Below are 12,466 nucleotides of genomic sequence, written 5' to 3' on the forward strand. Positions count from 1 at the left end.
ACCTCTCAAATTACAGTCTCCGAACTGAGTATGGAATTCTAAAAAATTATATCCTTAAGGTCTGAGTGTGGTTTCACAAAAATGGTGGTATCCTGTGGGATGGAAATTTGTCCAGAAGCCATGTTGACAAGGTGCAGAATGGAGGGGATCTAAAGGAGGGGGACATGAGAATGCAGTGCTCATATCATAAGAAGCAGGACAACGATGTGACAACCTGTTGCTTTACAATGATGTAAATTGATGGAAAGTATGGAATCACTATAAATATGTGAATGCATGTTAGTGTAATTAAATAAATGAATAAAACAAGTATCAAAAAGTGTCTTACATTAAGAATAAAACATTCTTGTTGAGAACCTTCTTTGATATAAGGCACACTGGTAGCGCAACACCAAGAGTGGAAAGAGTGAAAAACCTTCCAGCTTCAATCTTCACACTGTTCTGAGAAACTTCAGAGACCATTAAACCAATTATCCATTGATCTTAGTTTGGACTTCCATTTTATGTTTTGGGTCTTTCTAAAGTTGTACACTATCTATAAAAGAAAGGTTGTGCAGTATTAACTCCCGCACCATGAACAAAAAGTTATTCCCTTGCCGGTCAACAAGATAAACAAGCATTGGCATAGCCAATAGGTCTTGCCTTTGGGACCTTATAAGTGTTTAGCCATGCAACACTTGATGTTGTTGCACCAAGGATATTGTGCTGGATAACTAAACACTTATAAGGTCCCAAAGGCGAGAGCTATTGGCTATGCCAATGCTTGTTTAAAGAAGGCTTCTCATTGAGCAAAGAAGAAATCACAAAAGTCATGCTCCAGCTATCTAACAAGCTATTTTCCCTCAAATGAAACAGTAGCTACTTCCACACTCTCATTGCATTTGTCTTCAATGAATCCCTTATGTATTTCGGTAAATGTACGCCGTTGCGCATGCATCAATGTTTTTACACGAGAGAGCATTTTAATGCTGTCTGTCAGAATATTAGTCAGAGCAATACAAAAACTTATTGTCTTTAGAAAAGACTTAACTGTTCTTGGGGATGTCTCAAGTTGAAAGAGTGAAATATTACTCGGAGTAGTCATCTCGTTGCTTTGGAACCTATCCAACAACTATTGTATTCTGTTGGCAACCACAAACTATCCTTTGGAGAAAGGATTTTAGAATTAGCTAGATGATACAGGATAATAATAGCCCTTGGAACTCTAATTGTAAAGGCAAACATCTATCCAGCAAACAGATTTACATATAGGGTCTAAAAATGTGGGAGATGCACAGCCCTAAGGACCACTCTGAGATAGATCTTTTTAAGCAAGAGACTCCGTCTCCCTTTCAGACTTAAAAACTGGAACAGTAGAGAGGTATAGAAACTTATCTATGGCTTTTGTCAAAATAAAGGATGAGCCTTTCAAAAGAATGAAGAGGTCAGAGAGCACTCTGTAGAGGCACGAGGACGCAAAGAATGAGTGAAAGAGATAGAGCTTGGAGAAGAACCGGTGCTTAAAAGAAAGGTAGATAATATAATAAGCTGGATTGAAGAATAAAATAATGATCTAAATACAGAAGGCATAACAGAAAAGATTGGTGTTAGATAGTAAGAGAGAATCATAGAGTTAATCATGTCTGAGTCCATGTACCCAATAGATATTACCATTACAAACTGGTCACTTAACATGGAAAACAAAGCAAAGAGGTTACGGATGGGCTGGTTATCAAATAGTAGACCAGAAGTCATTCAGTAGGAGTCTCAAATAGGGTGCTTCTGGGCTTATGCACTCATCCATAGTCGGTGGAAGTTAATTACATTGTCCTGCTCCTGACAGCGCTGGACAGTACAAACAGTTCTCGTTCACTGTATTTCTGGCTGCGCGAAAATCAGGAAAGAATGAATTATTTCTCTGCAGAGCATTACAGAGTGTCATGCTTACTAAAGCACTTTCCTGTTATGTAAATCTCTGTAGATGAACAGTGGTAGACTGCTCATTAGACAAGCGTGCGTGCCTCGCGCTGAAAGTTAAAAAAAAAGAAAGGCGTGCAGGCTGCAGCAGTATTGACGTCAGAGAGGGAGAGAGAGGCAGGGAGTGCACCCGCGAGTGCTGCGCGCGTGCGCTAGCAGTCTGCTCATTTTCATGCACTGCACTCGTGCTTGTGGTACGCCCCTGCTCACTCCCGCAAGGTGGATGCTGCCACAAGCACGAGTGTGTGCTTGAAAATTACCAGAGCCACAGCTAAAGGTCCTCCTATGCAGCGCATGCGCGCTGCATAGGCAAAACCTAAAAAGGGACTATCATTATAAAGTAACCGCATTTCCTTTTATTGCAGTGATCCACATAATTCGTATCTTGTCACGCTATTTTGGCCACACAACCGTATTAAAACATTTGCAGACACAAGGAATAAACTTTGCTAAAACATAGACCCCAGCCATGCCCAGCCACCAAAACAGCCACCATCATGTTTCTGGTCTTATGTGATCGTAAGACTCAGGAGTCAGTAGATCACCAAGGAAATATGATCTCCTTGGAAACAAATGGCTGTAGTCATGATATGCCACATGACTAGGCTGCAGAAGGTTAATCCTCACAAACATGTCCTTGTTTGCTGTTCATTCCACTGGAGCCTCGTTTATATTTGTTTCCTTATTCTCCAGGCAGCACCTCTCGCATTCAACGTTAGTTCTTTCGCTGCTGCTAGCTATGAGAAGAAATTGTATGTGATCGGAGGAGGACCCAATGGAAAGCTGGCCACTGACAAGACGCAGTGCTATGATCCCTCTCTCAACAAATGGACACTCCAGGCCCCTATGCCTGTTGAGGCCAAATGCATCAATGCTGTCAGTTTCCACAATCACATCTATGTTGTGGGTAAGCTACTTAAATATATAAGTGGATCTTCCTTTTGTTTGCCTTTATTGAAATGTACAAGTTGCAGCTGACCTTCCGTACTCGTGTGTTTTCAGGGTGACATATTCCCAGCCTCACAAACAACCAACAACTTACTGGTACCTGAGCAATTAGATAATGTATTGAGCAATTGGATTCAGGAATATTGAGGTTTTCAGAAACTGGTTAACCTCTTCAGTGCCCATGAGTAGATAGTCTCGTCATGGAGCACGGTTGCGCTGTGCCCATGACGAGACTATCTCGTCATGAACCCCACCCACTAATGCAACGCCCGGCACAGGAGGGAGAAAGGGCGTGGCACTGAAGGGGTTAATGGCTTCCTTTAAGTTAAAGTACTTTTATAGAAGTTTGATGCATGGTTTGCGATTCATAAAGGGTTTGATGCATAGTTTGTGAAACTGATGCTTTTTTACACAATGCTTTGTACATTAGCGGTGCATTTTGATGTTCATATTGTAATTACATGTGAGACTGAGGCAAATTATGAATTAGATTGTGAGCTTGATGCCTCTGTGAATTAGAAGCAGGCTCAAGGGCTTCATTTAAGGGTTCAAGCATGATATATATATATATATATATATATATATATATATATATATAGGTATATATATTACCTACTGGTGGTCGCCAATAGGTAGTTATAGTTACAACCTAGTTTCCATTGGAAAAGCATTTTTTGATTTGCTAATAACTTTGGTGTCGTTTGACGAATCTTCACAAAATTCTCCCCCCCAAAAAGTCTATCCAGGTCAGCTCCTAACCTATGAGTTTGGGGGTGATTCGTCAAGCGGGGGCTGAGAAAACAGGGGGGTCCCAAAACGAGTTTTCCCCATGTTCATTTCCATAGGAAATTTTGCAACGAGCTACAGCCCGAACTGCTGAACGGAATTACCCCAAATTTGGCAGAAAGGTAGAGCTTGGGACAGAAAGCGACCTTTTTGTAAATGGTGTAAATCCGTTCAGTAGTTTTCGAGAAATTCAAAGAATAAGAGTTAAAAAATCAATTTCCCATAGGAAACTTTGTGCATGGCACGAGCCGAAACTACTGAACGGAATTACCCCAAATTTGGAAAAAAGTTAGTGCTTGGATCAGAAAGCGACCTTTTTATTAAATGGTGTAAATCCGTTCAGTAGTTGCTGAGAAATTAGAAAAATAAAAGTTTCGATATCTGGGCGGAGCCCAAGTCCTGTGCACGAGCTTCACTGTGATTGGCTGTCAACACTCCAAACCAGGAATTGTTGGCAGCCATCTTGTGACTCAGTAGAAGCGAGTCACCAGAAAAAAGAGAAACAAAGGTATAAAACAAGAGAAGGGAGCAGGGTAGAAACACCCTGACCCCCTAGGCCTGCTCAGGGTGTCCCAGAAGGACCCTCAGGGCCAAAAAAAGCATTTTTTTTAAAAACACTAAATATAGGTGGAATTCAGGCAGGGGTCGCGGGTTCCGACGTTTTATTTTAATGAGACCCCGGGATGGGCTAGGGCCCGGGGGCATTTTAAAAAAAATAATAGCGGGGACTCGCTGGGGCTGCGGGGGCCCGCTGGGGTCCGAGCAGACCCGGGGCTTCACTCATGTTGGGAGGGGGGTTGCGCGGCTCCCCTCCTGAGCCCTCCATGTGCTTATAACTTTGGCGTCGTTTGATGAATCTTTACTAAATTTTCCAGAAGTTTCTCTTTTTTGATCAGCTCGTATCTTGAAAGTTTAGGGGTATATTGAGGACGTACAAGGTTGGTTGTTGATTGAAAGCAAGTTTATTGCAAGATATTTGCAGTCACGACCGGAGCCATCCAGCTGCGAAGACATATTACAGGGTGATTGGTCAAGGGGGGCGCTGAGAAAAAAAGGGGGGTCCGAAAAAGTGTTTTCTCAATGCATTTTCCAAAGGAAACTCTAGACAAGGCTACAGGCCAAACTGCTGAACGAAATTACGCCAAATTTGGCAGGGAGAAATGTCTTGGTCCAGAAAGCGCACTGTTGTTGAAATGGTGTAAATCCGTTCAGTAGTATTTGAGATATTAAAGGAAAAAAAGATATATATATATTTGGACGGTGCTTAACTCCCGAGCACAAGCTTGCCTCTGATTGGCTGCTAACACTTCAAACCAGGAAGTGTTAGCAGCCATCTTATGGCTCGCATCGAGTGAAAATATAAAAGAAAGGTCCCAGGGGCAATTTAATATACTGGAGCTCTGTCTGTGCGAGATACTTCTTTCACGCTGCGTCTCCAGACATCAGCAGGTAACGCACCCTTTTCCCCCATCAACAGCAAACCTCCAACAACATTCTTGGGCACGCAAGTCTCCCTCTGTGTTGTATTGTCAGCTCACAGCTCTTCGGTGCGAGTTCTCGGGCCCGCAGTTGTATCTGTGAAGCCAACACTGGAAATATACTGCAGGTCTCTGTCTGCGACATAGCTCGTTCACGCTCCGTCTCCCCACATCATTGTTCCTCAGCTATCCCTTTGGAAGACGACAGCCCGCACCTTTCCCTATACCAGTTGGCCCTCAGATGTTCCTCTGCGAGCTGGCCTGCAGCTCTCCCACTGCGAACTGACGGGCCGCGGTTCTCCCTCTATGAGCCTGCCAGTCGGCTCGCAGCTCTTCATCTACGACCCAGACCGCCGGCTCGTAAGTCTCTGAGAACAGATGCAATGGAGGAAACGATCATGCAGGTCGGACACCCAACACTGCTTCGACATCCCCTAGCAGGAGCTCCTTGTCTGCCATCCCGCCTCACCCCCATCCTCCACAAACAAATGTGACAGTCACGTTAGGGTGGACAAATAAGAATCTTAGTCATGTATGGATTTACAAATAAAACATTTTATTAAAACAAAACAACGTCAAATAAAACTATGTACAGCCATGTCGTGTCATCGCTGGACCATTTGTGAATCACAGCCTGAAAGACAAAAAGAAAGATAAGATGGTGCGTCCAGCAAAGGAGAAAGAGAAAAAGTGAGGGAGAGAGAGAGAAACAAAGAAATAGTGAGAGAGAAAGGAAGACAAAGAAAGAGAGAAAGAGAGAGAGAGGAGAGAGAAAGAGTGAGAGAGAGGAAGACAGAGAAAGAGAGAAATAGTGAGAGAGAGAAAGAGTAAGATACAAGGAAGAGAGAGAGAAACAGTGTGAGAGAGAGTAAGAGAGAGAGAAAAAGTGAGAGAGAGAGAGAGAAAGAGTGAGAGAGAGAAAGGAAGAGATGGAGAGAGAGAGGTAGTGTTGACACTGGAGAAAATCTTCGCAGCACACCTTTGTGCCACCAGTGTGTCTCTAACCACGTGCCGGGACATAGTGCTCCATGAAGTTTAGTCATCTGAAAGATAGTATAGAATTAGTAATTGCAGAGTACATACAACTGCATATGCCTAATTCTCTATTTCGGCAATGCGCACTCAAGCTGCTGCAGCCCATCCACTCCCACTGCTCAGAGGTGTCTGTGTGCACTTGTGCGCCCAGGCTGCTGCACACTATCCACTCCCACCGCCCAGAGGTGACTGCCCGCTGCTGTGGAAAGAAGTCTCTGCTCACCTTCCGCCACCGGCATTTGTGTAAGAGGGTGCTCCACGAGGGTAAAATGGGATAGGGGGGAAGATGGCGGTCGGCTAAGGAGCCTGGCCGGACGCTCCGGAGCTCCGGACTAAACGAGGAGATCGCTCGGGATGTCTGCATCGATTGGCGGTACATGTACTCATGGGTTGTAAGGCGGTAAGGTTTGGATAACACGGGAGACGCCTGGCCACTCGACGGAAACTTTACTCCACTCTGGCAACCAGTATTGGAGAGACGGAGATCTCATGGAGTTGGGAGTGCTGGAAACACCATAGGAAAAAAAATAAAAAAGCGCTTACCCTTCTCGCCAGAGTGTCTTTTCTGTACGGGATATGTGTGAGGGTAGTCCGGCTTCATTCTCTGTACTTGTTAGTAAGCCCGTGACCCCCCCCCGCTCCAGCGCATACAGCGAGATTCTCCTTCGGTGCTTGGACAGCAGCGCTCAACGCCCGCCGAAGCTATCACCTAGCAACCGGGAGATTTTCCCTCCGGGTCGGGCAGAGCAGGGGAGCGGCCTCAGCGGCTTCAGCAGTTTCAGTTTCTTGATGTCTCTTCATCCCAAACCCCTCTCCTGACTTCATAGCAGACTTCACAGCAGAGGCGGCGCAGAGCACTTGGAGCCTCCAAGCCTGCATGCATCGAGCAAGCAGTACGCGCGGGGTGGCGGGAGAGCAGCCGGAGTCTATAGGAGGTCCCCAGAATTTTAAACTCTACGATAGTGGCACCTCAACAAAAATAAATAGTCGGGCAGAATTTCTGGAGAAAGGTGGAGGAGATAAGGGGAGTAAGGATCTAAGTTACTGCCTTAGAAGCAAGCAGTTTTTCGCAAAAAAAACCTTGAGCACCACGGATTCAGGCATTACCCCACTCAACACAAAGAAAAAAACTAAAAAACTAAATGGCTCAGGGACAAAATCACTCAAATTAGTACCTAAAGAAGGAAGTAGACCTAAGGTACCTTGTGTCCCTATCGATTCAACCAGCTGGATAACTCCCTCGCTTAGGACCTTTTTTAAGTTACAAAAGGTTGATGGGCCAGAAGAGATGAACTTATCTACGGAAGAGATCTCGCTACTTTCTGATCCTGCGATGCCTTCTTCATCCTCTTCATTTATAGCTTCTCGGAGGCTGAATGGGGGTGTAGTTCCAGATGTTAATGCTGATGCTGGAATCATTTGCGAAGAAATGAATAGGGGGGGGGGCAATAGGAGAGAAAGAAGCGGAAATGGGAATGAGCCAGACACTAAATACTAGAGTTGAAGACGAGGGTGAGGAGGGCACCTCTGAGAGTATAGTAGAAATTAACTCAGATAGAGTTCTAGCACTACTTCTATCTGAAGTCAAAAACAGATTCGACGTCTCGGAGAAAAACCAGTCCAAGATCCAAGATACTTGTGAAGCATTGGACATCAAATTAACTGCCCTCACAGGGAGGGTTACAGCAGTAGAATTGGAAGTAGAACTCCTCAATAAGGAAATCAAAATACATCAGAATGATATTGACATCTTAAAATCTAATGAATGCTCCTTAAAAGAGAAGATTGAGTCTTTGGAAAACCAATCCAGACGAAATAACCTAAGACTCTTGAATGTTCCAGAAGGGGTAGAAAATGAGGATATTAAGAAATGTGTCCTTTCTTTGCTGGAAGAGAGCTTTCCTTGGGTCAAAGCTGAGAACTTGGCTGAAGATATACAAAGAGTACATCGGGACCCTTTTGGGAGAAACAAATTAAAAAAGAACCCGAGGAAAATCCTAATAAACTTTAAATCCTATACCCTTAAAGAGAGACTACTGTCGGAGGCCCTGAAAAAAGGCAATCTCAAAAGTAACGACTGGATCTATAAAATACGCTCAGATATCTCTAAGGCCACGCAGGACCGACAATGGGAGTTAGGCCAGTTGATGCCTCAACTAAAGACCTTAGGGGCCACTGTGCAGATGCGTTTCCCAGCCAGCCTAAGAATTATGTGGTCAAACAAGATGTACAATATAAGGGAACCCAGAGAGGTCATGCTTTTAATGGACAAAATGAAGAACCCATAAGAAGTAATAGAAACAGTAGAATGCCAATGTATTAATGCACCCTAAAGTCCGGAGCTTGGGAGTATGAACAGGGCCTATATGAGGCCCGCTAAAGGAAGAAGGGAGGTCCCCCATGGGAGGGCACAAGTAAAGAAACATAAAAAACAAAATATGAAAAATAGTTACACTAGGGTGGGGAGCAAACTAGGGAAAAAATCACATAAAAATTGTCCTCAAGTTGCAGGGTTTAGAAAAATTGGAGAATACCAGTGCTGTATTCAGATCGTCATAATAGCCAAGGTCAGAGGAAAAAATGGCCAATTATGTAAAGTCTAGTATATTATCTTGGAACGTTAATGGCTTAAGAACACAAAAGCGGAGAAAAGCCATATTCGAGTACCTTAAAAACTCAGCAAGTGAAATTTTAATTTTGCAACAAACTCACCTGCTAAAGCAAGAATGGGAAGCTTTCACCAAAAATCTAAGGTGGATAGATACCTCAGTTTGCACAACCCAGACATGTAACATAAAAGGCGTAGCAATTATCTTTAAAAAATCCTTGAATTCCAGAATAATCTCTTCTAGGGTAGACAGCAAGGGAAGATGGGCAATAGCAGAAGTAATCCTACATCAAAAACAATTCACCATAGTGGGATATTATGGCCCTAACTCAGATGACCCGGAGCCCCTCCAGAATTTATATACACAACTACTTGACTTTACATCACCCATAATCTGGGGGGGAGATTTAAACATTACCATCGATCCGAAGACTGATAGAGCTCCAGTTAGAAAAGGCATTTCTCTCCCAAAAATGAGGGAATGGCTGAGAATATCAATGAAAGATCTAGGACTCAGGGATATTTGGAGCCTCAAAGGGGATCAATCAATAAGGTTTACTTTTCAAAATAAAAGATTGGGCCACTCTTCTAGAATCAACTTTTTCCTCCTTGATAGCGATTTAGCTGCAAGGGTAGAAAAAGTGGAACATCTCCCGGCACATCTTTCGGACCACTCAGCAGTTAAAATGGTCTTGAAGATAGACCAATCACTCACTCATAGGAGATGGACGATCGATAGATCCCTTTTTCTAGATCAATCCTTTATAAATCATCTAAAGTTAGAAACTACCCAGTTCTTTGATCAGAATAGTGAGGGAATGTACAGCCAGTTAGTATGGGATACATACAAAGCAGTGATGAGGGGTGTCATTAAGAGCTTTGCTGCGAGACAATTGCTAAACAGACTAGAAGGAGAAATAAGAGCGATTGACATACAGCTCCATAGGTCCAATCCTGATTCAACAACTAGATCTCTTAGTCAGGAGAGGAAAGACAAAGAAACATCCCTAAGAGATTCTTTGGATGCAAGGGTAAAAGAAAAGTGGGAGGCGAGTAAACTTGCCCACCATGAATATGGTGAAGGATGTGGTAAGCTACTCGCGTGGAAAATAAAATCGGATCAATCCAGAAACAAAATCAAAGAACTATTAGTAGGGAATCCCCCTGAAAAAACCTTAGATGAAATAATCATTAAGGAGGAATTTGGGCAATTCTTTGGGGGTCTCTACTCTGAAGATTGCTTTCCTACAAAAGTACAGATAGACAGATATTTGGAGAATCTGAACCTCCCGAGTATCTCTTCAACCCAGAGCATAGAGCTAAACGACGAAATCTCCGAAGAAGAAGTCACTCAAGTATTAAAAGAACTTAAAAAAGCAAAAGCGGCAGGCCCAGATTCCATTCCAAATGAATTATATATAGCTCTTCAGGAAATTTTATCACCCTACTTAGCATCCCTCTTTAATGATATTTTTCTGGAAAAAAAACAACCAGCCTCATGGAATGAAGCAATAATAACATTAATTTTAAAACCAGATAAAAATCCTCGCAAATGTGAGTCTTATAGACCTATATCACTTTTAAACTGCGATTATAAAATTTACACACAGATTCTCACAAAGAGGCTGAGCAAATGTGCAGAGAATATCATTCATGAAGATCAAAAAGGATTCATAAAAGGCAGTCAGTTACAAGACCTTACACATCAACTCATTGGAGCAATGGATATTTCAGTCCATCAAAAGGTGCCCCTTTCTGTTATAACACTAGATGCGGCTAAAGCCTTTGACAGAGTTAACTGGGTCTTCCTACATGCCGTTTTAGAGAAATTTAAGTTAGGGGCCATTTTCCTGGAGGCTATAAGAAAAATCTACAGCTCCCCTTCAGCCAAAATCTTAGTGAATGATAGCCTGTCGGAAAAAAGTTTCATCAAAAGAGGCACTAGACAAGGCTGTCCGCTCTCTCCCCTATTTTTCAATCTATATATAGAACCCCTTGCTCTATCCATTAGAAATAATTCAAGGATAAAACCCTTCTGCTATAAAAATTGGGCAAAAAAGGTTGCATTGTATGCCGACGATCTAATGATTTTTACCAACAACTTCGCTGAAGCAATCCCTGAAATTGAGCAAATGATAGAAGACTTTGGAAACATTTCAGGCTACCAGATAAATCAAACAAAATCAGAAATTCTGGAGTGGAACACTAGGAGTAACTCGCAGTTGGTGAAATCAAAGATCAGATATCTGGGGTTGGACATAGTCAAGGATATTGATGTACCACCACAAATAAATTTTAACAGAGTCTTAGCGGAAGTAAGGAAACTCTTGAGAACATGGAGCGGGCTCCCCTTAACATTCTTAGGTAGATCTAACATCATCAAGATGGCTGTCCTCCCAAAATTCACCTTTATTTTTAGTGCAATCCCCCTGGAATTTAATAAGTCTTCCATACTCAAATTACAGGTAGAACTAAACGGCTTCATATGGACTCTAAATGCCCGAGAATAGCCTGGAAAAAACTAAGAAGAACAAAGATCCAAGGGGGTATAGCAAGTCCAGACATATTAGAGTATTGTAAGGCCTTTCAATTTAAACATACTAGGATACTCTTGCAAAACTATGAGGTATATCCACCACACCTACAAGCGATGGTAGACACAGGGGGACACTTTCTATATAAATTTGGTCATCAAAAATTCTTTAAAAAGATCAAACTGAAAACCCTCTTGTCGGCAGCCAAGTTATGGCTGCAAATCAGGAAAACTATGAAGATCCCCTATTACAGTCAATATGCTCCAGTCTGGGACTCCCCCGGAACTCCGGATTGCCTCAAAGATCAATTGGCCCTACCGCTAAGGAGAGCAGGAATCCTGAACTGGGGGGAATTAATTCTAAATGGCACATTGATAGGTTGGGATCCGTTAACATCTATTACAGAAACTCATTTATCAAAGTTTAAATATTACCAACTATTGAGCTGGATAAACTCAATAACAGAACCACTCAAGGGTAACCAGCAACTGGAACTTAAGATGCTTGGAGCTGGATTCCAGAAAAAAGAAGTTTCATTGTGGTACTGGACTCTAATAACAGCTGGAGAAGAAAATTTTACGACTCCAGATTTGATCTGGGGGACTTCACTGCCTACTACAGATCTTCAGGACATATGGCAAGTATCAATGGGGAAATGCTGGGGTATTATTCAGTCCGCCGCATTAAGGAGAAATCACATTTTCACCATTCACAGAGCCTATTGGACTCCAAAGAAACTTTCAAAGTTCAAAAGTCAACAACAAGTGAAAAAATGCCCAAAATGCGGTGAAGATAAGGCGTATGATATACATATGTTCTGGCAGTGCCCCCAGCTCGAAGTCTTCTGGTTAAAAGTTGGTAAGACACTGACGGACCTCTTTGGCCAACAAATAATTGTAAGTATGGAACTGGTAATTTTTGGGATCTATAAAATAGATGTAAGCATAAGCAATTTAGGTTTAAGACAGGAGAATTTACTTTTTGTGTTAATCCTTTTGGCACGTAGAGAAATTTGTATTAACTGGGTTTGTACTACACCACCCAAACATTTAGATTGGTGGAAATCAATTGGTAGAGTGAACAAATTAGATAGAAGTGGAAGGCCCAGAAAAAAATAAAAT

The 12,466-nt window shown here is 42.6% G+C and overlaps 1 protein-coding gene across 2 annotated transcripts in view; it reads left to right on the forward strand.

Moving 5' to 3' along the window:
- The window catches only part of KLHL6 (kelch like family member 6), a 601,696-nt gene that overhangs the window by 547,818 nt on the left and 41,412 nt on the right, over positions 1-12,466 (forward strand). For both annotated transcript variants that reach the window (XM_085634931.1, XM_085634932.1), the window contains exon 6: positions 2,650-2,863. In XM_085634931.1, the coding sequence (XP_085491057.1) occupies positions 2,650-2,863 (214 nt within the window). The remainder of the gene's footprint in view (positions 1-2,649; positions 2,864-12,466) is intronic.

Source organism: Triturus cristatus, chromosome 11 (genome assembly GCF_964204655.1).
Source record: "Triturus cristatus chromosome 11, aTriCri1.1, whole genome shotgun sequence".
NCBI lineage: Eukaryota > Metazoa > Chordata > Amphibia > Caudata > Salamandridae > Triturus > Triturus cristatus.